The sequence below is a fragment of the Phocoena phocoena genome, chromosome 2, assembly GCF_963924675.1.
Source record: "Phocoena phocoena chromosome 2, mPhoPho1.1, whole genome shotgun sequence".
NCBI classification, from domain to species: domain Eukaryota; kingdom Metazoa; phylum Chordata; class Mammalia; order Artiodactyla; family Phocoenidae; genus Phocoena; species Phocoena phocoena.
Window position 1 is genome coordinate 114470024 of NC_089220.1, and position 27757 is coordinate 114497780.

The 27757-nt window shown below is 47.0% G+C and overlaps 1 protein-coding gene across 1 annotated transcript in view; it reads right to left on the bottom strand.

The window, feature by feature from the left end:
• Positions 1-1761: 1761 nt before the first annotated feature.
• Positions 1762-27757, bottom strand: part of HEXA (hexosaminidase subunit alpha) — a 39070-nt gene continuing 13074 nt past the window's right edge. The window contains exons 2-14 of the mRNA XM_065872817.1: positions 13072-13164; positions 11300-11365; positions 9646-9692; positions 8991-9101; positions 8023-8124; positions 7404-7536; positions 6325-6505; positions 5301-5387; positions 4970-5042; positions 4123-4306; positions 3865-3955; positions 3063-3167; positions 1762-1992 (exon numbers count right to left, since the gene is read on the bottom strand). Of these exons, the coding sequence (XP_065728889.1) occupies positions 1929-1992; positions 3063-3167; positions 3865-3955; positions 4123-4306; positions 4970-5042; positions 5301-5387; positions 6325-6505; positions 7404-7536; positions 8023-8124; positions 8991-9101; positions 9646-9692; positions 11300-11365; positions 13072-13164 (1337 nt within the window). The 3' untranslated portion in view covers positions 1762-1928. The remainder of the gene's footprint in view (positions 1993-3062; positions 3168-3864; positions 3956-4122; positions 4307-4969; positions 5043-5300; positions 5388-6324; positions 6506-7403; positions 7537-8022; positions 8125-8990; positions 9102-9645; positions 9693-11299; positions 11366-13071; positions 13165-27757) is intronic.

The following is a 27757-nucleotide window of genomic DNA, read 5'->3' on the forward strand; positions in this document are numbered from 1 at the left end:
CGCCCCCTGGTGGTGAACAGAGAACACAAGCGGGCCAGAGGAGCCTGGCCCAGCGCAGGGTGGGACAGGTTAAGGGAGATGAGGTGAGGAAGCAGTGATTCTGTACATCGGAACCGACTGGGCGGTTGCTACGGGCACTGTCTCTGACCTGTCAGCAGTTCAAGGTCTGATGATGACCTTCAGGTAAATGCTGTCATGATCAGTGGGCCCAGAGATGCAGTGGTGGAGGCTGGGGATCAGCACATCCCACCACTTGATCAGGCCACACTGATTTTTTTAATTGTAAAAATAACATTAAAGAAAATGTTTACGAGACGAGTAAGAAATCATAGACCTTTACTGCTTTAATACAAGTGTTTTCATGGTCTCTTCCTTCATTGACTTGAGACTTACAACTTAGTGTCTGATCTTTTTATCCCAAACAATAGCAATATTCCAGTTATGATCAGAAAGGAAGCAGGGGCACTTGAAGTATAGCAGCATTTCTGCAGGTCCTTGTCTGGGACTACCCCAAAGGCTTCTCCGGGTAATAGAGAGTAAGGGTGCTGCTTTGGTGGGTACAGATGGTAGAGCCTTAACTCATGTCTCTCCAGGCCAGAGCCCTGGGCTCGGCTCATCTGGGCTGTGTGAATACCCCTTCCTTAGAGGATTCTGCAGGTAGAAGGTGCCCAACCTGCCCCTATGGTAACAGTGCAAGAAGGCCAGGCTGGTGTATGTCCAACCAAGTCCCCAGAGGAGCATGATCAAGGGACTGAAGGATGCTATTTAAGGACCAAATTTTACTGAGATCCCTTCTCAGGCCTGCCTTCCCCAAGTTTCTGTATCCACTAGATTGGAAACTTTCTGAAAGAAATGCCTGGGACCTCTCCTTTGTCCTTCCAGCCCAAGACCAGGTAAAAGAAAAAAAAAATGGTCAAAGAAATCCTCATCTAAAACAGCTGCTGTCCACTACTGCCCAGCCTCTGGGCTGTACTGTCACTTGTGAGCACGAAACCACTAGGGGGAAGTCTGGGTCCAGATGAGCCAGTTCTCCTAGGGAAAACTGGTCAGCTTGTGCAAAGACACTCTTCCAGAGCCACATCCCCACCTCTTGGTCCCCCAGGGGCTTCCCTGTCATGGTCTCAGCTGTGCTGTCAATTCTCTGAGAAGATGCTACTGGACTGAAAACGGGTGGGAGGAGGGGTGGAAGTTGCTGCCATTTTGGGGAGTTGAACAGGGCCTCTGGGGACTAAGTTCTTCAAATTCTTGGCACCTACCACAGTGCCAGGACCATAGTATGTGTTCAGTCTTTAATAATGGTTGCATGCAATTGAAGTAACAAGTAACCCAAAGCAGAAGAAAAGCTCTAGGGGAGGGAAGTTCGTGAGTATGCACTGGGGAGGGGCTATTCTGTGACCAGGTTGGGGCTGAAGCCCCTGCTGCTTCCCAGAACTTCTTTGGTCCCCTATGGTGTCTTCTGTCTACAGAAGCCTTGGAGGTCTAAGTGATGAGTCTACGGATGGGGTATGTGTCTGGACTATGTGTGGGGTTGGAGAGGCATCATAACTCAGGCGGAGCAGGACAGCACAAAGGCTACAGGTTTCATTCCCAGCCCTCAACTTATAAGATCCCTCCAGGGGCAGATACTGAGCCCAGCCTGGCTGGGGCCCTGCTGAGCCCTATCACCCTCAGGGGTAGAAGGCCAGTTCTGGCAGCTCCTTTACCCTAGGGCCACTCACATTTTTTTTCACACAGGTAATCCACATTCATTATAGAAAAACGCCACATCACTCTTTATTGGACACCAGCACCAACACCAGCCCCCTTGTCTCCAGGCACACAGGCACGTGGGCAAGGGGCCCCGTCTCCCGGCAGGGGGTACAGTGGAAGCCTGGCCCCGCTACCGCTCTCCTAGGGCCAGCACCCTCCTCGGTGCCTGGGGTACTTGCTCATGTTTGTTCAAACTCCACGTCACAGTAGCCTACGCTGAGGGGCTGGGCCTGGACACCCCGCCTGTGAGAGGACGTAAAGAAACAGGGCGAGATGAGCCCCTCGGAAGGGGGCCGGTCTTGGGCCCCAGCAACACCTTCTCCACCCCAACCAATGGTCTCCCCTTCCCCCAGTTCAGTGGATTTCAAACTGCCACTAGACACCAAAATTCCTTGGGGGGGGTCTCACTTCCAGAGATTCTTGCTTGGGGTGGGGCCGTGTGTTGGCAAGAATCTGCAATCTGAACAGGTGCCCCAGGTGATTTTGATACAGGGACACCCTGGAACCTTGAGGAACACCTCTGTATTTCTAACTTGCCTGTTTCTGTGCCCCAGCTCCAAATAACTCAGTCTCTTTAGAAAAAAGCTGGATGCCTAAGGGGTGCCCAGTGCTCCTGGCCCACAGAGCCCCCATTAATGGCTCTAAAACTCTGTAAATGTGGTGAGGGGGGGAACCGAGGCACTGTCCAGCCCATGCACAGGGTGTGGACATGAAATCCTATCCTTAGGTCTCAGCCTCACAAGTTCCAGGACCTGACCAATCTCCTTAGGGTACCTCTAGGCATGCCTCCTTTATTACCCAAATAAGATATGTGCTCAGAGATGGTAAGTCGCCCAGTAAATTACAGACAGTTGAGGTTCAGACCCCACCATGCTTGGCTCTCAGCCTGGGACTCCCCTCTCTACTAGGCTGTTTCCCCTAGGGCCTCAAGACCTAGTAAGTGAATGAATCAGGGAAATGACCATCTTACGCAGGCCCATCCTAACAGGGGCACAGGTGTCATGAGAACCCATAAAATCATGGCCATGGCTACGAGCGCAGACTCTGAAGTCAGCCTGGTTCATATCCTGGTTCTGAGCAACTTTGTGCAAGTTACTTAACTGCTCTGTGCGTCAGCTGCCTACCTCTGAAATGGGGATAAAACTACATCCCCCTCATAGGGTTATGGTAAAGATTCAATGAAGCAATGCTGGCAGAGGGCTAAGCGCAGGGCTTGCCACACACAGTATGCCCCTGCAAGTGTTAGCTATTATCAGTATTCTTCTCCTGTCAGTAGGGTTCCTCAGCCCCCAACCTGCCCACGGCCTGCGTACCTCAGCAGCTCACAGCGGAAGTGTGCCAAACGTTTATAGGCAAAGTCCAGGTTGGTCAACATCTTGTTGCTCCACAGCCTCTCGGCAACAGCCCCTGCTCTAGGCCTGCAGGAAAGGGGACATGCACCAGGTTGGGCCCTGGATTCCTGGCAAGGGTGCTGGACACCCACAGCCTCTTGTTTAGGTACCCTGGACTAGCTCGGGGCCAAGGGACGTGATCAACACCTTAATCAGAGTGACAGCCGGCTGGAGGGCTCACAGGGACTTCCAGGGCCCAGCTCTATCTTCAGCAAAATGGGGATCGTGATCCCATCTCCTCCTCTCCCAAACACATGGGAACCAGAGTACGCCTTAAAGGCGTCGTGAACACGGATACAACAGTGGCCGAGCAGCTGTTCTCAAAATGTAAACTCTACACACCCAACCAGACTTGGTGAGGGGCTGCAGCCTCTGAGGAGACAGCATAGAGGAGTCTTATCACAGGGCGATGCACTTCAGGGTTGGATCCTGGGCAAGCCATCCCGAAAGCAACATTCTTTCAACATGTTCTCCAGGACTCCTTTTCTCTATCTGTGCAATGGGGACAACAGTCTCCGTCTGACACATCTAATGGGCTGGAGGAGTAAATATGCAAGTCAGGCGGGAGGTGACTTATGTACAAACAGGGGCAACACTGCAATGCCCCTTCTCTCCCAGGCCTGAAAGGAGGGTGCTCAGCTGGGGGACGCTGGATGGGATTGAGCCTGTGAGGGAGAGCCCACGCCCACAGGCCCAACCCTCCACGTCCCCAGATAGCCCTTACCAGAGCCTGGGGACCAGGTTTGTGCTGTCCACATACTCTCCCCACATACAGGCCTCTCCGCCGATCACCAGAGCCTTCTGCTCAGGACTACCTGAGGGAAAACAAGCAACCACAGGCCTCTACCGCCTTCCCAACGTGGCCCACTCCTCAGATAGGTCATTTTGTCTCTTGACCTGCAATGTCCAGCCCAGAATCTCCTGCCTCCCGCCCTGTACCCCATTCAGCCGCCTTTGGCAGCAAGGAGAGCTCCCTGTTTACCTTCAAATGCCAGTGGCTCCACCATGTAGATATTCTTCCAGTCAGGGCCATAAGTTATGTGGTTCAGGTACCAGGGGGCAGAGAGCAGGGCCCGGAAGCCGGCACTGGTGACCAGTTCCATCTCCTTCGTGTACCTTACAGGCATCTCTTCTCGCCAAATCTGGATGACTGTGTCTGGCTGAACCTGTCAGGAAAGGTCAAAGGGCAGTAGGAGATTCCCGGGCCACAGTGTTATGCAAGCAACCCAGGCCAAGGGGTGTGTGTTGCCTCTGCTCCCCAGCAGCAAAGCATTTCTCTGTGACTCCTAACAACTGAGCTTCTAGCCCAGTGCAGAGGCCGAGGGTCCCACAGGCCCTAGGAGAGCTCCCTGCTGCCTCTCCCCCAGTCCTTCTGCAGCTTCCCTGTCTACACTGAGATAGTAACACCAGCTGTGAGCTAAGGGAGACAAGCAGTGGGGCCCAGGAGACTCAACAGATCAGGAGCTACCATGTCAAAGCATCTCCAGATGCTTCTGAGGACGGGACGAGGTTCCTGCAGAGCCCCTGACGTGGCAGGAAGCTGGGATCTTAGTGCTCAACAATGAAGGAGAAGGTAGCCCTGCTCGCAGACCTGGAAGATCCTAGTCTATGACACAGGCAGGAAAACCCAACCCATCATGCCAGTCTCAGGAATCCCAAGTAACCTAGCAGCAGAAATAACTCGTTCAGTTCATAGTGAGGGAAGACAGATGGAGGCCCTGACACCCACACCCAGGGCTCAGACCTCTGTACCCGCACAGGAGCAGGGAAGGGATGGGAGACCATGGGGAGGCACCGAGGGTGGCCCCTTCTCTCTGCCCCTGGCTCACCTTTACTTTATTATCAAACACCTCCTGCCACACCACGTAGCCCTTGCCATAGGCAGAGACGATGTCCAGCAGCCTTAGAGAGTAAAGGGAATGTCTGCTCAGTTCAGACAGGCTCTGTGCTACAGGTGCCAGTGCCCTGGGGGCTGAGCCTGCTTAGGGGCCCATTCCTGACTGACCAGTTGGGAATCAACCACTCCAATGAAAGGACATGACAAAGGACCCTTTCAGGGGCCCAGAGAGTGGTCCAGCAGGTCCTGGTCCTGCTATGGAAAGTGAGGACGTCACAGGAGTTGACCCCCAGGGATCCTGCCCTCCCTCCCTCCTTCCTCACGTCTGGATGTAGAAGGACTCCAGCTTCTTGAAGTCCTCACCAAAGCCTTTCTTCTTCATAAAGGCCTGGATATCTGGGTTGGACTTCCTGAATCCCAAAAGAAAATGAAGATTAATTCTTTTGACATCCTCAAAGCCCAGAGCTTGGGGATGTATCACCTGGCCTCCCACAACTCCGTTTTTTCACCTGAAAAACCAATTGACTGAGGATCTCAAGAGGCCACAAATTTGGGAGGTGTGGCTAAACAAAGTTAAATGAAGGGGGCCACTGACATAGGCTGAGAAAGGCTGAGTCTGGATCTGAAGAGCTTCAAGTTCACCCTCAAAGAGAACACATATCAATCTCTCTGGGCTATGACATATGGTTCTGAGGTCCAGGCTTGGAGCTCCGGCACAATGGATTCTGGCTTCTGTCTCTTACCTCCCACACCCTGGGCATAGTCTGCTTTTCCCTTAATATTTATTCTTTATTCCAGTTGGATACAAGCATTGCTGTCTGTCACCCATTGCAGCTCCCTTACCCCACAAGGTCTACATTTTGTTTTTTCCCTCCTCCACTCTTTCCTCAGATCCAGCGCTAGTGCCCACCTCGCCAAGAAGCCCCTGAGCCTCTTTTGAGCTAAGCAGATCTGAGGGTTGGAAGCTTACAACATAATACTAACTAGACACTGTCATATATTAACCTCGAATTCATATGTGTCCTGTCTCTTCAACCAGACTATTTTAAGCTGCCAAAAGAAGGGATTTTCTCTATCCTGATTTTTCCAAGACAATTCTGTGCCCAGAGCTGGTTTTTCTGTAAATATCTCAAGGCTATGACAGGAGGAAAGGAGAGTTTCACATTCACAGCCTTGCCAAAATCAGGTAGGGCCTCTCTGTAGGTGGAGAGAGAAAAGGCCGAAGATCTGAGCCATCAGGATGGAGACAGATGAGGAACACCTGAGACAGGTAGCTTCTCACGGGCTAACGTCTACTCTGAGGAGGCAGTTCATCAGGCCAGGATGGGAAGGTCACAGGGCTCATACCAGCAGGTGAAGTCAACCTCATCTCCTCCAAGGTGAAGATAAAAATCTGGGAAGACAGAGCTGATCTCCAAGAAGAACGTGCTCATGAACTCATAGGTATTGTTGAGAGCGGGATTCACTGGCCCAAAGGTGCCAGAAGGGTGAGACCCAGAGTAGCAAGGAGTTAATAATCCAGGGACACCTAAGGCAATAGAGAACCTCACACTAGTGTCACAAATACACAGACCCCACATACAGTCACATACATGATGACAATCACGTTCAGACATTACGTGCACACAGACAGGAACACTCAGGCATTCACAGACACTGGTAATTATGAGCATTTAGTGACAATCAGAGAAATACTAGTATGTCCACAATCATACACAGACAACGGTCACACACATACTCCTGCCTTGACACACTCTTCCAGCAGGGGTCACCCTTGGTCCCAAAGTTTGCCCTCACGTAGCCTATGGGCAGAAAAGCAGAGAGCCTGATGCAGCAAAACTGGCAAAATCTTTCTTCCACGCTAGAGCACAACAGCCTACAAGGGCATCGTGAGGCAAGGACGTCTGAGAAGAATTTGCCCTTTTTATTTATTTATTTATTTGGCTGCATTGGGTCTTTGTTGCTGTGCACAGGCTTTCTCTAGTTGCAGAGAACAGGGGCTACTCTTTGTGGCGGTGCATGGGCTTCTCATTACGGTGGCTTCTCTTGTTGCAGAGCACAGGCTCTAGGTGCACGGGCTTCAGCAGTTGTGGCTCGCAGGCTCAGCAGTTGTGGCTCACGGGCTTAGTTGCTCCGTGGCATGTGGGATCTTCCTGGACCAGGGCTCGAACCCGTGTCCCCTGCATCGGCAGGCGGATTCTTAACCACTGAGCCACCAGGAAAGTCCCTGCCCATATTTTAATAGTAAGAAGCGGCCTCCTTCGCCCAAAGTAAATTCTGCCTATCTAAATTCCCAGTGGAAAAAGTTGATGGAAAACATTCTTCCAGAGACCAAGGCTGAGGCATGCTACATCCAAAAGCCAATATCCTAAAGTCCCGTTGAGGGGAATCAGTAGCCTCCCTCCACCTCCAGACATTATTCTTACCTGGTCCCCATGACAGAGTGTGGCCAGGAGTGTCGAACTCTGCCAACACACGGATACCCCGAAGCCGCGCATATTCAATCACCTCCTTCACATCCTGTGCTGTGTAGATGTGGGTGGCAGGGTTGTAGGACCCCTGAAAGGCACAAAACACCATTCAGGACCTCATTTCCTGAAGGCTGGCAGAGGAAAGGATACTCAAAATGCCTTCTGGACTCCCCTGGATATCAGAAAATCTACCAAGAGCCCTTTGGTATCAGGGGTCTTCAAGGAACTTTATCATAATTTCCCACAAGCTATCACATCTACTGTCTTATCTCAGTGCCATGATGCCAGTGAGATGAATAAGGTAGTTATTATGCCCAGCTAACCAAATATAGATAAATAAAAAGAAGATGGGACCAGGAGAGATTCTCTCCTGAAGGTCACAGAGCAAATTAATGGTGTAGTTTGGACCTGAACTCAGGTCTCCTGACTCCAAATCCAGTGCCCGCCCCCTATATGTCAGTGTGTCCCTAAAACTGGCTGGTTAGGAGGAGAGCTGGTGTTCTTGCCAGCAGGGCGCCATAGCCAGGTTCAGACTTCAAGCCATCAACTTGGTCTGGACGAAATTAAGGCATACCTTTTTGGTGAGGTTTGGAAAAGTGAAGCTCTCATATGGGAAGGAAGAGTCATCGACCAGATGCCAGTGGAACACGTTGAATTTATTGTATGCCATGACATCCTGTAGGTCAGAGCACGCACAGTTAACTCAGTACAACTTCTCCGGCTTCAGCCCCAAGCTTGGCAGGCTGCTCCACACACGTTAACAGGCTCGACCTGCCCAGCTTCCTGCTAAGTGTTCACGGGTTCTCCCTATCAAACCTTCGCATCGGGTTGCGCCTGGCCTGGAGGGAAGGGGAAGACCCTGCACATGCGAAGATGGCTGACAGAAGTAGTATCTCCTCTTTGGGGGATGAGTTATGGTCACATCGAGAGGAGGGCTGCAGCTCCGTGGTACCCTGGGGTCTTCAGAAAGCCCCACAATACCCTGAAAACTAGTATTTCCTCCTGCCATTTGTTTTGGGTTGTCTGACTAGTGTTTATCCAGACGGTGAGGTCTGTTGTGAATTTAGTAGCCCCATAATCCATAAATCTCAGATGCCAAAACTGGTGGATGTGTCCACTTCTTTGGTTCCATCAGGAGAGCAAAGGAAAAGTTAGACACGTGAGCTAGATCAGCAACTGTCAGGTAAGACTGCCCATCAAATTCAAGACAGTGAGGAACATCCCCAGCTAAGGCTTTTGAACATCTCTTTCCTATGGCTTTGTACTAACTAAAGTTAGCTCTGCTTAGTCAATTCCCCAAACCACTTCCTGCATCGCTGGAGATAGCCTGGACATTGGTCCTCAGTAGCCAAATGGGGTAGGTTTAAATCACTCTTGTTATTTTTTTGAATCTTGGAGCAGGTCATCTTTTACATTTTTCCCGGGAGCTCATTAAGTTATGCACATTCTCTCTGTAACTCTTTAAGAATATGGCACCTGATCTATCTGTTGTCCCATTACCCCAGAACCCTGAGGGCAAAGAAGGCCTTAAGGCCTGCGTACCAGAGTGTCCAGGATGCTAGCCAGTGGCAGGTAATGGCGAGACGTATCCAACAACAAGCCCCTGTGAGGGAAGCGGGGGAAGTCCTCAATCTCCGTCTTGTTGATATAGAACTGTGTGGACCAAACACTGAACATGTTAAGATTCAAAGGAAATTCACCAGTGGGGTGGAGGGGGATGAGAAAAGTCTTCCAAGATCCCTGAAAAGCCAACCTGTGACTGTTCTGCAGGGTAACTGTCTCCACAAACACCACACACCTCTACCTCAATGACCATAAGCAGGTACCTGTCCAGAGAGCAACTGTCCCATGCCAGCCAAACACAGGTGTCCCACATACCACTCAGCCCACACATTCCAAATTTTCACTGACTGTTAATATTTTCTTCAAAGCAGTGTGGTCTCAAGGTCATTTCTAAACAGTGACTCAGGGGAGCTAAGTTATACCCCAACTGGCAAAATCTACCAAACCAGTTTCCATCCATATCTCCTTGAATACTCTTTTTTGGGGCCATCTCAAGCCACCAGGACTCTGTTTAAGGTAAAATAAGATATTTCCAGGACTCTCAACATTGGGAGTAAACCCCATAGATATTTTTTGTGTGTGTGTGTGTCCCCCAGAGATTTAAAAGGAGCCCTTTTTGAGGGCCCACACTCACCGTGCCCTCAGGAGATCTCCAAACAAGCTGGCTAAAAGTCTCCAGACCTGCAGGGAAGTAGAGAGGCAGATGTAAAGACTTAGGGAGGTAGGTAAAGAGTTGGAACCATTTGGAAGGTTCCCATGTGGCACGGCACAGTGCTTGGGCACACAGTGAGAGGGGATCTAGTGTAGGCTTGATGGTTTTCTCAACAGTTACGAAAAGGGGATAGTAGGAAGCCAGTATCTATTTTTACTCTGTATTTTATTTGGGGAGGTGGCAGCGTGAGGGGTTTTTGTGCCCCTCCTAGCAATACACTAACCCACACGCCTCTTATCTATACTTCCTAAGCCTTGAATTTACAAAGATATTAAGAAGAGAGGCCAAGATGTGTGCCCATGAGGACAGACGCAGGGACAGGCCAGCTCATAAGGGGTTAAAGCTTTCCATGGATAATACCCATTAGGAGTTAAGGGAGCTGAGAAAAAGGGGTTCCCAATCTGCTGCCCCTTCACTTCTCCCAGACTGAATTGTGAGAATGTGATCATTGAATTGAGTTTCATAAACTCAGTCAGAAACTTGTGGGTCCACAGCTGGACTCAGAAGAAAAAGAAGCCTCTACTTTTCCTCTTCAGAGCCTGAGAAGAGAACCAGCTATAGGGAGCTGAGGTGTGGCAGGCAACAACTGCCCCAGAAGACTGGACACAGACTCCTAGATTCCAGCAAAGCCCAAGGGCAGGCATGCTGAGTCCAGAGCACTAGATGTTCTCAACAGCTGGGGCCTCACTTCTGAAAATCCAGCAGAAGCCCTGTGAAGGATTCCCAGAATCCTAAATTTTCAGAATTTAAGAATTTGTGAGACTTTCATGGTCACTCAGTAGCTCATTTGAGGCGGGCTTCCAGTGTACCATCTGGGCTTCTCTCCAGTCTGACTCTGACGCCTAGCACTCGGGGTCCCAGATCTCCCCTACCTTAACCTGCCTAATAGTTAACACCCACACAAAAACTACAAAGGGGAGTTGGCATGCTGTTTCTCCAAAACACAGGGGAGGGGAGGAGAAGCTGGGGAACAAAGACAAACCAAAACAACGTTTGGAGTTCAGTGAGAATTTCTCTCATCGTTCACCAGCAGACCTTTTACCAGAAGCGGTCGAGTTGTTTGGCTAAGTCTGTATCTAGGGACCGAATACCTTTTCAGTAAGCCAAGAAGAAGGGCAGGGGGGCCTATCACTCGTTAGCTAGCAAAGTTCTCATTTTCTCCCCAAATAACAGAGTTCTACATATTTTACCACTCTTTACCTCTTTTTTGACATTTATCTATTCCTTTTGATCTAGTTTTTAAAGAACCTTTCCAATCATGTGCCTGAAAGGAGAGCTGAACAAGCAGCGCTTGTGGCAGAGTGGGCCTCTCTCCCCAGCTGCCTGCCCCCTGCTTCCCCAGAGCACCTGCCCAGGGGAGTGGCTGCCCCCGCACAGGCTGACACCTGTCAACTTCTGGAGACAGCTGTAAGAATACTCCCTTCAGGGAGCTGGGGAAACACTCCAACTGGTCCATAAAGCAAGCTTCCTAAGGTGGGGGTGTTTGCTGGGCCCCTAGTCCTGACCCCTACCCCACCAGGGCCGACCTTCCCACATCATCCTTCTCTCTCTCCGAGTGTCAGCCCTATCTTGTTACCTCGGAGGGCGCCCCAGACAGTCTCTGAGAGGAGGAAACACTGCTCATCATTTACGGTCAGGGTGTCTGAAATGACAGAAATGACTCCATTTGGTTAAGGATTTCTGCCCTCAGATTACAATCACATGTTCTGTGCAAATCCTTGGATTAGAAAATAACAACAAGAGAACAGTATGGAGGTTCCTTAAAAAACTAAAAATAGAATTACCATATGATCCAGCAATCCCACTACTGGGCATATACCCAGAGAAAACCATAATTCAAAAAGACACATGCACCCCAATGTTCACTGCAGCACTATTTACAATACCCAGGTCATGGAAGCAACCTAAGTGTCCATTGACAGATGAATGGATAAAGAAGATGTGGTATATATATACTATGGAAGATTACTCAGCCATAAAAAGAACGAAATTGGGTCATTTGTAGAGACATGAATGGACCTAGAGACTGTCATACAGAGTGAAGTAAGTCAGAAAGAGAAAAAACAAATATCGTATATTAACACATATATGTGGAATCTAGAAAAATGGTACAGATGAACCAGTCTGCAAGGCAGAAGTAGAGACACAGATGTAGAGAACAAATGTATGGACACCAAGGGGGAAAAGCAGGGAGGGGTGGTGGTGGTGGTGGTCGGATGAACTGGGAGATTGGGATTGATATATATACACTAATATGTATAAAACAGATGAACAAGAACCTGCTGTATCAAAAAATAAAATAAAATTCAAAAAAAAAAGATAAGCTGTCACCCATGTGGAGTTTTCCGTTATATATGGATAGTTCTCTTTCATTTAGGAATAAAAATGCAATATATTATAAAACAAAAAATAACAACAAGGGACTTCCCTGGTGGTCCAGTGGTTAAGATTCCACACTTCCACTGCAGGGGGCGTGGGTCTGATCCCTGGTCGGGGAACTAAGATCCCTTATGCCGCATGGCACTGCCAAAAAAAAAAAAAAAAAGCTAACATTTTGTTTTTTCTTTCAAAGGGGAGGCGTTCCCTGAGCAAGCAAGGCTGCACTCAGGCCTGGGGCCACAGTGGGAGGGTGGTCACCCAGTGGCTCCGAGGCCCTGGAAGACAGTGTGTGAGGAGGGGCAGGCGGATACAGATTCCTCTACAAAGCACCACCCACCCTGTGGGTCAGTTTCCCCACCGGAAACATAATTCCTGCCAGGCTTTAGCTCCAAGTATGAAGGGGAGAGGGATGCTTGGAGGGGTGAGTCCAGGTTACGACATTCCCAGAGCCTTTGGAATCACCCTCCTGTCCTTTTGTCTCCAAGCTTCAGCTACCCCATCAGGAATGTAAGGAAGAAGCCAAGACCTGAATGTTCGCTTTGCAGACTGAGACGTCCCCAAATGCTGCTGCTCAGAGAGGTCGGGTGGCAGCCACAGAACCAACGCCTTGACTTCATCTCGGTTCAAACGGCCGAAAACTCCTTCTCTTCCCAGGGTAGGGTCTCTTAGAGAAAATCAGCAAAGTGTACAAGTTCCTAAAATGCCAGTGGGATTATATTCAGTCCAGAAGGCAGGTGTCCTGTGGGACTCAGTGAATAGCCAGTGTGATGTTCACAGCCAACTGTCAGATGCTGGTTAGACTGCATAAGAAAAATTCACCTTTGACCGCTCTGGGCACTTGGTGAGCCCTGGTCCCCACACTCATGGAGGGCTCCAGGCGTAGCATCCGTAACTTAGACCAGGCCATCTGGAGTTACAGCTCCAAACAAGTGCTTTCTCTTCTCGAACAGGGAACAAGGCGGTACTTACAATTCTCCACAGACTCCAAAGAAGGAAACTGGTCACATCCAGGAGTGACAACAAGGATAACCAACGAATTCTTCTCTGACATATGCCGTTTTCCTGCAAGGACAGGATGAACTCAGTGAGGCTGACCTGCCACCAGAAACAACAGGCAAAACTAAGGCCCTACAGAAGGGTTGCTGGCTCTGGTCCCTTCAGCCTGTGTGCCTGTGGTAAGGGGGAGGGGACGGATCTGCCCTTGGCACTGCCTAGTCATCTGTTCAACTTGGTCACTTCGGTCGTGCTCCGCTCTCCCTAGTAACCCGCCTGGCCCGTGTATGACTGACCTGGCAGCAGCTCTCTGTAACCGGGCTCTCTGTTTCTGACTTGTAGAGGCCAAGCACATGATTCCAAGACCTCAACAACGGCTTCTGAACTAAAGGTGGCTCTAGAGTACTGCTAGTCAAAGTGTGGTCTGCAGATTAGCTGCTGATCTGCAGACGGTGTTACTGGTGGGTCACCAGATAGGAAGCTTACATGACTCCAGAATGTGAGGCAACTATGTCAGAGCAAACACACTGTTTAGGTCTAACAATTTTTCATAACAAGGCTTTCTTGTTGAAGGGAACAGTTTTACATTCTGGTGCGTATGCTTCTCATCTCATTGCAGACGGGCACTTGAAGTAGCACTGCTCTGGAGGGCTCCAGATGAAAGCTTCCAACTTTGTAAGAGCTGAGGAGCTAATGTGAGCAGATGAAGCAGATGACAGGAGGATCTCCTATGCAAAGGAGGCCTGAGATGACCTAGCGGGCGCTCCAGCAAAGGCACGTGGCCACCAGCCCATCCTGCTTCCTTCCTTCCTCTTCCCAAACAGGTTCTCTGTCCAAGGCAGACTTCTTCCCAACAGCGGAAAGCCACCCAGTAGGAGACAACTATATACTATCTAATATAGTTTAACAGATCCCAGTCTACGCAGGGAAAAAAAAAAAAAGCCAAAACATGAATGTACTGTCTCTTCCCACCCTCCCACTGGTTCTTCTCCATGACCTTCAGGGTGGTTCTGATTGTACCACTCCAAGCCTGAACCTCAGTGAACTCCCACTCTCTTATTCTTTTTCTGGAGCCACATTCATCCCCACTGGCACCACAACATCCCTGACTTCCTATGGAACTATAAAGTCAGGGGTAGGATGGCCTGGCAAAAAGCAGGGAGAGAGGATTCAAAACCAAACTGGAATCCCAAATGTTATCTAACTCTAGGCAGAAGGGACCCAGGCACCTTGAACCATCTCAAGGAAGCCTGTTCAAATCTCCTGATCACTACACCTCATGGCTACATCTTGGCTTTCAGGCCAGCCAGGAAGCAAGTCAATCAGGGGCCCTTTCCCACCATAATGAGCAGACATATTCTTTCCCCTGCCTGTAAATACCCTGTTGCCCCACACTAATACCTGCTTAAACCCTGGAGGCAGAAGAGAATCTGAGGCTATTCTGGGACAGGCCAACTCACAACTCCATTCTAAACCCTGAAGACTCATCCCCGCAACACAGGAGGACAACCAGACTTTCAGGGCAGAGAGCACGCTCAAAGCAGAATGTGCAGGGCCATCCCAAGCTCTCTAAGCAGACAGGCCATCTCTACAAACCCCAAAGACCAAGGAGGACTTCACTGAGAGGCAGGCGTGAAGAAAACTATAAAAGAATATCCCTTCCTTCAACCACGGCCTCATCCCTTGTCTCCTTATCCCCACCTGACCCCACACATTGTGGAGCCCCAATATCATTGTGTGGGAGCTCATGTGCACATCTACCCAGGCGGGCATGCAAAAGAGGACAAAAGTCCTGAGCTGTATAGTCTGAATCCTCTGGACCTCAGTCTACCAAACTGAGGAGAAATCACAGCTATTCATATGCAACTGCCACGGTCACTGTCCTGATGATGAGAGAGGCTGCACAAACACCAGGTTTATCTGAACTTACTTAGAAGACAAGAAAACATCTAACTGCTGTTGTTATTATATTTTTGTTTTTCTAAAACACACCTATACTCCATTCTCTAAATGCATGGTCTCTTAGTGGGGAAGGTCCCAGACTCCTTTGAAGATCTGACAAAAATGAAAGGATTTTTCCCCTAGAACAATGCCCTTAATTTAAGGGCTCATCCCTCCACCCCTGACCACCAATCTCATGGTGAAGAAGCCCCGTCCTAAGTGCTCTCAGTGACTCATGTGGGTTTGGGCTGATAAAGAAGACACAGAGTCATGGCTGCTGCTTAAACAAGCTCTGAGGAGGAAGGACCAGGGGACACAGTGATGTGAGAGCTGACAAAACAGGAGGGACACTGGGTCATTTAAAGGATGTAAATAGAGACCATCATTGTGGTTTTCCGCCTCCAAGTTGCCACTCTGAAGAGAACAGGAAATAGGCAGGGGACAAGCCAGCCGCCTCTACAAACACCCACACACCCTGCGCTGGGAAGAACTGAGGTGTGGGAAGCAGGGTCTGGCAAAGAGCCTGCTCACCAGCAATCGCACGGGAACGCTCGCAATGAGCCCGGGCGGGACAGCAGGAAATTCTGAAGCCTCAAGTGCTCAGGAAGCAGCATGGAAAACAGAGCACTGAGCTGGGAGATCAGGAAGGGTTAGTTCTGGTTCTGGCCCTGCTGCTGCCAAGCAGAGCGAGTCTCGGGGCTCCCACTTCCTCCCTGATAAACAATGGCAGGGTGGGACCAGGTCCCAGCAGCTCCTCAGAGCCAGGACTTTGTGATTCCACAGACAGGTCACATACTCCGGGGTCCCATTCTAGACCACTGCTCCCGTCTCCACTTTCATGGACGCCTGCTCTTTTCTTTGGGTTCATTGAAAAGTTTGTATTTTTTTAAATTTAAGAAGTTAAAAAAATTCAAACAGCCCAGAAGTGTTTACAGCAGAAAGAAAAAAAAGGTTATCTTTGGCACCCCTCTTCTTCTCTGAAGAGATAACCACAGTTAGTCTTCTACCCTTGTGCCCTCTTTTTAGCACAATTTAGCCTTATTCATCACAGGTCAGCTCTGGATGTGGAACTCGAGAACAAGGGAATCCTAGACCCTTTTACTACCAAAATCCCGCTGTTGTACTTTGTCCAGATGCCAGTACTATGATCCTTCCATTCCCTTTCTCAATCCTCTCCCATCCTCACTTCCTTCACTGCTACCCTAGATGTGGTGACCCATCACCTCAAACACAATCTAGCCAGTACTCTCAACAGCCTGTCCCTGTCTTCGGTTGCACACAGTGGGCAAAACCCTCAACCTGGATCAATCTAACATCTGCCTTCCGTGCACCTATCCTGGTCTCTCATCTTGGCTGGGCCCCTGATGCCAATCGTGAAAATCTGCTTCTCCACCACTGCTTTTTTCTATTCTCTGCAACAGCTATTTCAGACTGGTACCACTTTCTTCAAGTCCACAACTGGATCACAACCTCCTTTACTCTCAGCTGACAATCAGCAATCATCCACCTCTACCTTCCCCGCTCCTCCCTGACAAAAATACCTGCAACTCACACCTGGTCTTCACCGTCTCCTTTTCCTACCTTGGTGGAAGGGGCTTCCCTTCACCTGTGCTCTGCAACTCTCCTCAGGCTCCTCTTGTATAAGTTATCTCCCTTTCCCCCAAAAACCTTCAAATTATTTCTTTTCGCTGATTCTCTCCCATCGGCATTAAAATCTTTGCAAGTCTTTCCTAGTCTTGACTCCAGGTCATCTCAAACAGTCACTCTCTCTCTCTCCTTCCAGTTACAAAAGAAACTCTAGAGGAAATGGAACCTGAGCAGTTCAGTGCTGAATTTCAAAGTCAGACAGATCTGGGCTCAAATCTGGGTTCTAACACTCCTAGCTGTGGGACCCTGAGCAAGTTATTTCCCCTCTGAGCTGGAGGTTCCCCATCTGGTGATCATGACAGTACCTACCACACTGGGCTGTTGAGAAGATTAAATGAGTTAAAGCGTGTGCAGTGCTTAGCTCAGTGCCCGGCACACGAGAGGTGCTCATCAAGTTGGCCATCCTTAGTCCTCTCTTTGTAGCCACTTCCTGACCACCTTTCTACTCCTCAGTCCACTATAATCTGGCTTCCTCCACCATCACTCCTTTGAAAATGACTTCACCAAGGGCCTGTAGTTCTGCAACTAAATTCAAGGGATCCTTTTCAACAAATTCATTCATTCATTCAAGTTATTTACTGAGTGCTTACCATGAGCCAGGCTATTCTGTGCTGGGGATACAACAGTGATCAAAACAGACAAAAATCCCTGCTGTACAGAGGCAGCATGGTACTAACACTTTCAGGACCTCTTGGCAGCATCAGACAGCAGACAGCCCTGACCTTCTTGAAACTAAACTCCCTTAGCTTAAGGGACACTGCTCTGTCTTGGTTTTCCTCCTAACTCCTTGAACATGCTTCCTCATTCTCCTTTTCCTTCACCCACCCCTACGTGCTGGTATCCCCAGGGTTCCAGACTTCTCTTTTTCTCCTTACTTTATACGCTCTCCGGACAATGTCATCCACTCCCATGGTAGACTGATGATTCTCAGATCTACCTTTCCATGCCAACTCTTCTGGAGCTCTAGAGTCATACAGTACCTCCACTCAAATGTCTCAAAAGCACTTCAAATCTTAAATACGGAATTGAACTAACTCTTCATTCCTCTTCCTGGCTGACCTTCTCTCTCAGTTTGATAACAGCACCATCTACTGATTTACCCAGACCAGAAACCTCTTCCTTCTTCCATCCTTCTGAGTAGAGCGCAAGTTTATTCACTCATACTTATTGACTGTCTATGTGCCAAACCCTGTGCTAAACACTGAGATTACAGCAGTTAAAAAGAAAGACCCAACTAAGTGTTATAACTACAGAATCCTTCCTGGCTCTTGACATCACCACCATCTTCCCACCCACATTGGGTCAATGCCTTAATTTAGCCTCTTGTGAATTTTCACCTGGACTGTAAAAAAAATCTCCCAGTTGCTCTCCCTGCCTCCATATATATCCCATTTCCATCTCTTATCCTTTGTGATCTTTTAATATGAAAATCAGATAATGAAAATCTCTGCTCAAAAGCCTACAATGGTTCCCCACAGCTCTCAGGATAAAGTGCAGAATCTGCTGGATGATTATATGAACTCGACCCTCACCTTTCTCTGCTCCTGTGGGGGAACTCTCACAGGAGCACAATGAACTCTTTACAGAACTCTGAAAATGCCACATTTTCTCCCTCTTTTTCTCTGCATGTATTGCTTCCTCCAATTGAAACAAACTTTTCATTGCCTCCACATCTCACCTGATTAAGAAACAGCTCTGCTTTTCCTTTTCTAAAACTTTCTATCAGTCCCCCACCCTTTCCTAAGAGACCTTCCTATGTGATCATGAAGCAACATATACATACATTTTTCATAAAAGATATCTTAATATAGGCTGTTTATTTGTCTGTCTCCTCCCCAAGGCTGTGAGTTCCTCAACAGCAGGGACCAATCTCAGTGTCTTTGTATTCCCAGTGCCTGACACACGGTAGTCATTCAATAAATGTTTGCTGGAAAAAAAATGAATGACACTAGAATTTTTTAAATGCATATTTAATGCTACATATGCATAATGATTGTGCTATACAATAATCAGATATAAATGGCAAACAGTTAATGTAGAGATTACTTTTATACACCCAAACCTAATATTTCTGAAGTTCTGGGACTGGGGTGGGGAATAGTAAAAAGACACCCAGACATCCAGAAAGAGCCTTTTCAGACACTGCTCTGAAAACTCCTAGGTCCACAAATCCGAAGATTCAGGTCTTTCTACTTCTCTGGAAGGGAGAACTCATTCCGGCAACAGGGTACCCAGAAGCCACGTCTTTACCTCAGTGCATAATAGCCTGTCCCTCGACCCACCCTGCTCCTCTGTGAATCAAAACATTTCCACCATATCAGTGTGTTTAATTCACAGAATCTCAGCAGCATAAAGAAAACACCACTCGCTTTGGTTATAAAGTGGCATGTGGTTTGGCTTCTGGAGTGGAAACTAGGGAAGTCAATCCAGCCTTTGGCACATCCCACTCTTTCAGGTCTATCCTGCCCCACAGTCCTGGCACTCTGCTCACTGGGGCCAACGCTGGTTCTCCACGCCCACTTTGCCCCCACCCCCACCCTCCCCCTCCCCGCCACTCCCAGCTTCATATGCGTGGCCTCCAGGCTTCCTCTCCCTGTACTTGGCCTAATGACAGCCCTTGGAATCATTCATTTCCCACTCATTCCAACCACGATACATGGAGCACTTACTGTGCATCAGGACCTGTTCTAGGTGCTGAGGCAGTTAAAAGGAAAAACAAGCCCTGGTCCCTGCCCTTGAGGAGCTCACAGTCTAGTGGGAGAGACGAATATAAACAACAGTTACAGAACAGTGTGATAAAGGCTACAGTAGATATTATAGTTGCCTCTTTCCGGAGGCAGAGAGGGAGGCTTAACCTTGGAAGGGGACCTACGAGCAGGACCTTGAACACTGAGTTGGTGTTTGCCAGGTACCAAGAGGGGAAAAGGTATTCCAAGCCTGGGAAGCAGCTGATACACAAGAGCATTGGTGTGTCTAGGGAAGAGGCAAGACCACCCCTGTCAGACTTCTCCCTGTAGAGTGGGAGTCTGAGAATCCAACTGCCCTGAGCCTGGAGCCCCTCCATAGTGCTGCTGGATTCAGTCTAGACCATGGTGCCTCTTCCCACAAGTCCTAAGATTCTTCACCCACCAGAGACTACTAATACCTACTCAGAAATATTGATACAATCCATCTAGCCCATAGGTGAATCCTGAATATTCTCCTTTCTGTCTTCTTTTGTAAAAGTTGTAGTTAAAAGTTTTCTTTTTTCCTCTACTTTTAAAACTTAATCTGGGGGACTTCCCTGGTGGCGCAGAGGTTAAGAATCTGCCTGCCAATGCAGGGAACACGGGTTCGAGCCCTGGTCCGGGAAGATGCCACATGCTGTGGAGCAACTAAGCCTGTGTGCCACAACTACTGAGCCTGCGCTCTAGAGCCTTCGAGCCACAGCTACTGAGCTCATGTGCCACAACTACTGAAGCCCACGTGCCTAGAGCCCGTGCTCCACAGCTAGAGAAGCTACGACAATGAGAAGCCCGCGCACCGCAACGAAGAGTAGCCCCCACTCACCGCAACTAGAGGTAGCCCATGTGCAGCAACGAAGACCAAATGCAGCCAAAAATATAAATTAATTAATTAATTATTTTTAAAAAGGTGAAAATCCTAACTTCTCTCCTCTTTGTGGACATTTGGGAATGCTTCTAAGTTTTCAATATTATAAACAATGCTCTAGTAAATATTCATATATATATTCTTTGTTAAAGCAGTTGTGAGAGATTTTGGTAGGAAAATTCCTAGACGTGGAAATTCTAGGCCAAAAATATTAAAGTTTTTAGTTTTGATGCTGCCAATTACTCTTCCAAATTACTTACTAGTTTATCTGAGCCAAAATACATGGGCCCATCTTTTCATCCTTCCAAAACTAGACTATGTCACTTCTTTTTCATCTGTGCCAGCCTGATTGATAAAGAAATACAGCATTGTTTTAATTTGTATTTCTTTAATAATGATTGAATTTGAGCATTGCTTTGTATTTACTGGTCATATTCTTTGTACTTTTTTTTTCCAACAGAAACATTTTTTTTATTGAAGTACAGTTGATTTACAATGTGCTAATTTCAGCTGTACATCAAAATGACTCAGTTATACACATATATACATATACATTCTTTTTTTTACATTCTTTCCCATTATGGTTTATCTCAAGAGATTGGATATAGTTCCCTGTGCTATACAGTAGAACCTTGTTTATCCATTCCATATGTAATATCCAAACACATGTAATAGTTTGCATCTACCAATCCCAAACTCCCAGTCCATCCATCCCTCTCTCCACCCACCCCAATTGGCAACCACAAGTCTGTTCTCTATGTCTATGAGTCTGTTTCTGTTTTGTACATAAGTTCATTTGTCTTTGCACTTTTTTTTGCAGTACGCAGGCCTCTCACTGTTGTGGCCTCTCCCGTTGTGGAGCACAGGCTCCGGATGCGCAGGCTCAGCGGCCATGGCTCACGGGCCTAGCTGCTCCGCGGCATGTGGGATCTTCCAGGACCAGGGCACAAACCCGTGTCCCCTGCATCGGCAGGCAGACTCTCAATCACTGCACCACCAGGGAAGCCCCATTGCACTTTTTTTAAAGGTAATTTTCTTTTATTGATTTGCAGAGCTGTTTCTAGATTTTAACCTTGTCTTTTAAGGTTGCAAATATTTGCCTCATTTTGTCCTTTAACCTATGGGTTCTTTTGCTTTAATTTGTATGTAGTCAAATCTGTTAGTCTTCTCCTTCATGGTTTCCTTTATTGGCTTGCTTAGAAAGACCTCCTCTACCCTGGGACTACGTGAATCATTCCTTTGATTCCTTCTAATAGTTTTACGGCATATCCTTAGATCTTGAATACACCTGGAATTTACTTCTGTGCTTGACATGAGGTAAAGATTTAAAATTTTTCCAAATGGATAACCAGTCATCCCTACATATTTATTGACTAATACATCTTTTCACTTTTGATTGGAAATGCTTCCTTTGTCATATAGTAAATTCTCACATATATATATATATATACACGTACATACACATACATACATGAACTTTTGCTTGCCTCTGGAACTTGTTTCCTTGGCATGGTTTTATAGTCATGGAAGTCTACTGTGTCATATTGCTATCATCCTTTGTCACTCTGCCCAGTACATAAACACCTCTGCTCATTTCTGGGCCCACACTCCCATCTCTCTAAGGGTTGTTTCCTCTTCCCCACCAAGCCACCTGTACTACACATCATCCATCCCTGCCAACCCTCTGGAGCCTTACTCCATGGTTATTCAATTACCAACACCCACAGCCTTTTCTACTTCCTCCTTAATGGAAGCCTGGCTCTCCCCAGGATACTGCTGCCCCTACCACTTGCTCTGAGCGGCAGCTCCTCTCACATTCTGGGGCTGAGCTATGGGGCTGCTTCCAGGCCATCCACCCTCTACCATCGAGGGCAGCAACAACAACAACAACCTCTCTTCTGTGGCTCATGACATTCAGCTGTAAAATCTTGAGCCTCTCCTTGTCACGACACTCTGCAACTTCCTGTCACTTCTTTATTTACCCAAGACTTTGGATTCCGGTCTCCAGTCTTCCTCTCCATCCGGAGGCTAGTTCAGTACCATATAGCGAACTGTCTGCTAGAAAACAGACACCTCACACTCAACACGTCCAAAATCAAACTGACTTTTAATCATTCCCATCTGCCTCTAAAGCTCTTAATCAATCTCTCTGTCTCTCTCTCTTTTCACTCCTTCCCTCCTTCCCTTGCTCTCCTACTGTTTTCCCTATCCTTGTGAATGGCAGCTGAACACATTCAAATTACTAAATCACAAATCTGGAGCCAATGCTCACACCCCCTCTCCATCATAACCCCCACCTTCAAGCATTCCACTTCCTGAATTTTTTTTCTTTTTAAAAATTTTTTTATTTTATATTGCAGTATAGTTGATTTACAATGTTGTGTTAGTTTCAGGTGTACAACAAAGTGATTCAGTTATACATATACACGTATCTATTCTTTTTCAGATTCTTTTCCTTTATAAGTTATTAGAGTATCGAATAGAGTTCCCTGTGCTATACAGCAGGTCCATGTTGATTATCAATTTTATATATAGTAGTGTGTATATGTTAATCCCAACCTCCTAATTTATCCCTCCTCCCACCTTTCCCCTTTGGTAACCATAAGTTTGTTTTCTATGTCTGTGAGTCTGTTTCTGTCTTATAAATAAGTTCATTTGTATCATTTCTTAAGACTCCACATATAAGTGATATCATATATGATATTTGTCTTTCTCTGTCTGATTTACTTCACTTAGTATGATAATCTCTAGGTCCATCCAGGTTGCTGCAAATGGCATTATTTCATTCTTTTTTGTGCCTGAGTAATATTCCATTGTGTATATGTACCACATCTTCTTTATCCATTTATCTGTCAATGGACATCCACTTGCTAAGTTTTTCTTCAGTCCTTCTAGCTTTCTTTGTCCGTACAGCTGTCAACCCACTTCAGCCACTCTTATCTCTTATCTAGACCACTATAAGAGCCTTTTAACTGGGTTTCCTGCCTCTAGTCCCATTCCCCACCAATCCCCAATGCAGCCAGAGTTTAGTCACATCACTTATCCTGCTTAATGGCTTTTATTGGCCTTCCTTGACCTTAGGATAAAGTTCATGTTCTTCATCAGAGTTCACCAGGCCATTTCATGACCTTGCATCTACCACCTCACTAGCTTCAGAACTTGCTGATCCATCAAGTTCAGTGCGTGCTTCACACTGACCACACTGACCTTGAGTTTCTTGAATATGTCATGGAAGCTTCTTCCTAAAGGCCTTTCCTACATGCATTTCTTTCTGTGTGGATTAATAACTCCACCTCCATTAACTCCTTTCAGATCTCATTAGACAGCTCTTACTGGAAGTCTTCTCAAAATGTACCCCCTGTACGCACACACGTCAGGTGTTCCCAAAGCACCTGTACCTCAGTTATCAGCAAAAATCACACTTTACCATATGTCTGTGTTTCCACTTCCAGAGATTGTAAATTCTTTTAAGTCTTTTAAAAAATTAATTTAGGGCTTCCCTGGTGGCACAGTGGTTGAGAGTCCGCCTGCCAATGCAGGGGACACGGGTTCGTGCCCCGGTCCGGGAAGATCCCACATGCCTCGGAGCGGCTGGGTCCATGAGCCATGGCCGCTGAGCCTGCAAGTCTGGAGCCTATGCTCTGCAACAGGAGAGGCCACAACAGTGAGAGGCCCACGTACCGCAAAAAAAAAAAAAAAAATTAATTAAAAAGATTTCATACTTTTAAAGGTTACTTTCCATTTAAGGTTATTACAAAATAATAATGTAACCTGGCTACATTCCCTGTGTTGTACAATACACCCTTGAGCCTATCTTATACCCAATAGTTTGTACCTCCCATTCCCCAACCCCTATTCTGCCCCTCCCCCTTCCCCACTGCTAACCACTAGTTTGTTCTCTATATCTGAGTCTGCTTCTTTTTTGTTGTATTCACTGTTCATTGTATTTTTTAGATTCTGCATATAAGTGATATCATACACTACTTGTCTTTCTCTGTCTGACTTACTTCACTTAGCATAATGCCCTCCAAGTCCATCTATGTTGCTACAAATCACAAAATTTCATTCTTTTGTATGGCTGAGTAGTATTCCACTGTGTGTGTCTACACACACACACACACACACACACACACACACACACACACACACACCATCTTTTTTAGCCATTCATCTGTTGATGGACACTTAGGTTGCTTTCACATCTTGGCAATTGCAAATGATGCCGCTATGAACACTGGGTTGCGTGTATCTTTTCTAATTAGTGTTTTTGGTTTTTTTCAGATGTATACCCAGGAGTGGAACTGCTGGGTCATATGGTAGCTCTATTTTTAGAGAAATAGAAATTTTTGAGAAACCTCCACAGTTTTTCACAGTGGCTACACCAATTTACATTCCCACCAACAGTGTAGAAGCATTCCCTTTTCTCCACATCCTTGCCAACATTTGTTATTTGTGTTCTTTTTGATGACAGCCATCCTGACAGGTGTGAGGTAATACTTCATTATGGTTTTGATTTGCATTTCCCTGATGACTAGCAATACTGAGCATCTTTTCATGTGTCTGTTGGCTATCTGCATTTCCTCTTTGGAAAAATGTCTATTCATTTCTTCTGCCCATTTTTTATTGGGGTTTTTTTTTTTTTTTTTTTTAAAACATCTTTATTGGGGTATAATTGCTTTACAATGGTGTGTTAGTTTCTGCTTTATAACAAAGTGAATCAGCTATACATATACATATGTTCCCATATGTCTTCCCTCTTGCGTCTCCCTCCCTCCCACTCTCCCCATCCCACCCCTCCAGGCTGTCACAAAGCACCGAGCTAATATCCCTTGCCTTGCGGCTGCTTCCCCCCAGCTATCTACCTTACTACGTTTGTTAGTGTGTATATGTCCATGACTCTCTCTCGCCCTGTCAAAACTCACCCTTCCCCCTCCCCATATCCTCAAGTCAGTTCTCCAGTAGGTCTGCGTCTTTATTCCTGTCTTACCCCTAGGCTCTTCATGACATTTTTTTTCCTTAAATTCCATATATATGTGTTAGCATACGGTATTTGTCTTTTTCTTTCTGACTTACTTCACTCTGTATGACAGACTCTAGGTCTATCCATCTCATTACAAATAGCTCAATTTCATTTCTTTTTAAGGCTGAGTAATATTCCATTGTGTAATATGTGCCACATCTTCTTTATCCATTCATCCGATGATGGGCGCTTAGGTTGTTTCCATCTCCGGGCTATTGTATATTGGGTTGTTTTTTGATGTTGAGTTGTATGAGCTGTTTACATATGTTGGGTATTAATCCCTTATCGGTCATTATCATTTGCAAATATTTTCTCCCATTCAATAGCATCCAGTCTTACATTTAGATCTTTAATTCCTTTCTGAGTTTATTTCTGTGTATGGTGTTAGAGAATGTTGTAATTTCGTTCTTTTACATGGAGCTGTCCAGTTTTCCCAGCACCACTTTTTGAAAAGACTGTCTTTTCTCCATTGTATATTCTTGCCTCCTTTGTCATAGATTAATTGACCATAAGTGCGCCTGTTTATTTCTGGGCTCTCTATCCTGTTCCATTGAAATATGTGTTTGTTTTTGTACCAGTACCATACTGTTTTGATTACTGTAGGTTTCTGGTATGAATACGACTATAAATTCTTTAAGGACAGGGGCAGCTCATTAATATTCCTTGAACCAGTGCTACTGACAAATTATTGTTGCTTAATAAAAACTGCTTGTACTAAGGATGAATGGAAGGGAGGAAGCCAGCTAGAAATACTACTGGAATCTGAAAACAATGGGCCAGGGATCAAAGTATTTAGAATTTGAGTGCTAATGATTAAAGCAATTAGCTGTCAGAAGTTACTGATCAGGGCTTAATCCTACCAGAGGCCAGTAGTTTTCCAAATCGCTAATTGGTATAACGCTTGGTAAAAGTATTTATGAGTAGACTGCCCTAAAATTGCACAGCGAAAAGAGCAAAATCTTGGTAGACAAAGAGACCAGACTGGAATTTCTGCTCCACCACTACTAGCTGTGTAACCCTGGACATGTTACTTAACCTCTTTGAGTCTCAGTTCTGAAAGATGAGTATAACACCAATCTCACAGAGCTGTTATGAAGGTTAGATGGCATAACATACAGCAAGTGCCAGATAATCAATAAATGCTAGTGTCCTTCCATTTTCTACTTCCCTTTTCTTTTTCTTTCTTTTAAAATATTTATTTATTTTTTGGCTGCGTTGGGTGTTCGTTGCTGCACATGGGCTTTCTCTAGTTGCGGCGAGCGGGGGCTATTCTTTGTTGCAGTGTGCAGGCTTCTCATTGCGGTGGCTTCTCTTGTTGCAGAGCATGGGCTCTAGGCGCATGGGCTCAGTAGTTGTGGCTTGCGGGCTCTAGAGCACAGGCTCAGTAGTTGTGGCGCGTGGGCTTAGTTGTTCCGTGGCATGTGGGATCTTCCCGGACCAGGGCTCGAACCTGTGTCCCCTGCTTTGGCAGGCAGGTTCTTAACCACTGCGCCACCAGGGAAGTCCTACTTCCCTTTTCTTAAAAAGTCATGTTTGCCACTTGGCTGGAGGAGCCCAGGGGCAGGGTGCCTTGTGGGATAACCACACCATAAGAGCAGCTTCCCTGAGGGCTTTCCATGAGCTTCTTACAGAAGCCTGAGGGCTCCACTACTGTGTGGTGCCACCCTGTATGGCAAACAGGCTGACACTCCAACATATAAAAGGGACATGGGCTTGGAACTCTGAAGCTTCCTCAAACTAGGATTGTGGCCCTAGTCAAAAGACCAAAGCCACAAATGTGGGTTCCTAGTTACTACATACTACCAGGACAAGGTTGAATAGGACAGCAGTTAAACTTTTCATCCAGGACACAGTGTACCTGGTGAGCCATCTCCCTTGCTCCCAACCCAAAGCTTTACAAAAGAAAGGGAGGCTACTTACTGACACCCGAGCTGACAAGCACCCTGCCATCTGAGCATACACTTCCAGAGGAGAGAGCTCCACACCAGACCCAAGCCGCAGCCAACCTCAAGATGTGGACACAGCGATAGCACCCCACTGCTGGCTAGAGATCAGGGTTGAGTGCATGGCCAGAGAGCTTAAGCAATAACAGCAGCTTAAAACGGATGCAGAGGAAATAAAGGAGAGAAGTTCCTGACCCAGTAATAGGTCTTATTCACTACAGCCAGGGATAGAGAAGAAAAGCAAACCCATTTCTCTATTACAACAGATTACAGAACCATAAGCCTTGAGGAAGATCATAGAAAATCCTTCACATATACACCTCTCACCTCTACAGACCCAACCTCCTCCTTTTCCCAGGGCACAGAATGCCTCATTCCAGATCTCTGCTCTGAACTCCTATCAGGGTGTGTTGAGAAGGTCAGCGACTGCAGTGGCTAATCACCCAATCCTTGTAGAGCTGGATGGCAAGTGACATTCTTTAGGTAACAATTATACAGCTGACCTTGTGTTCAGTGGCCC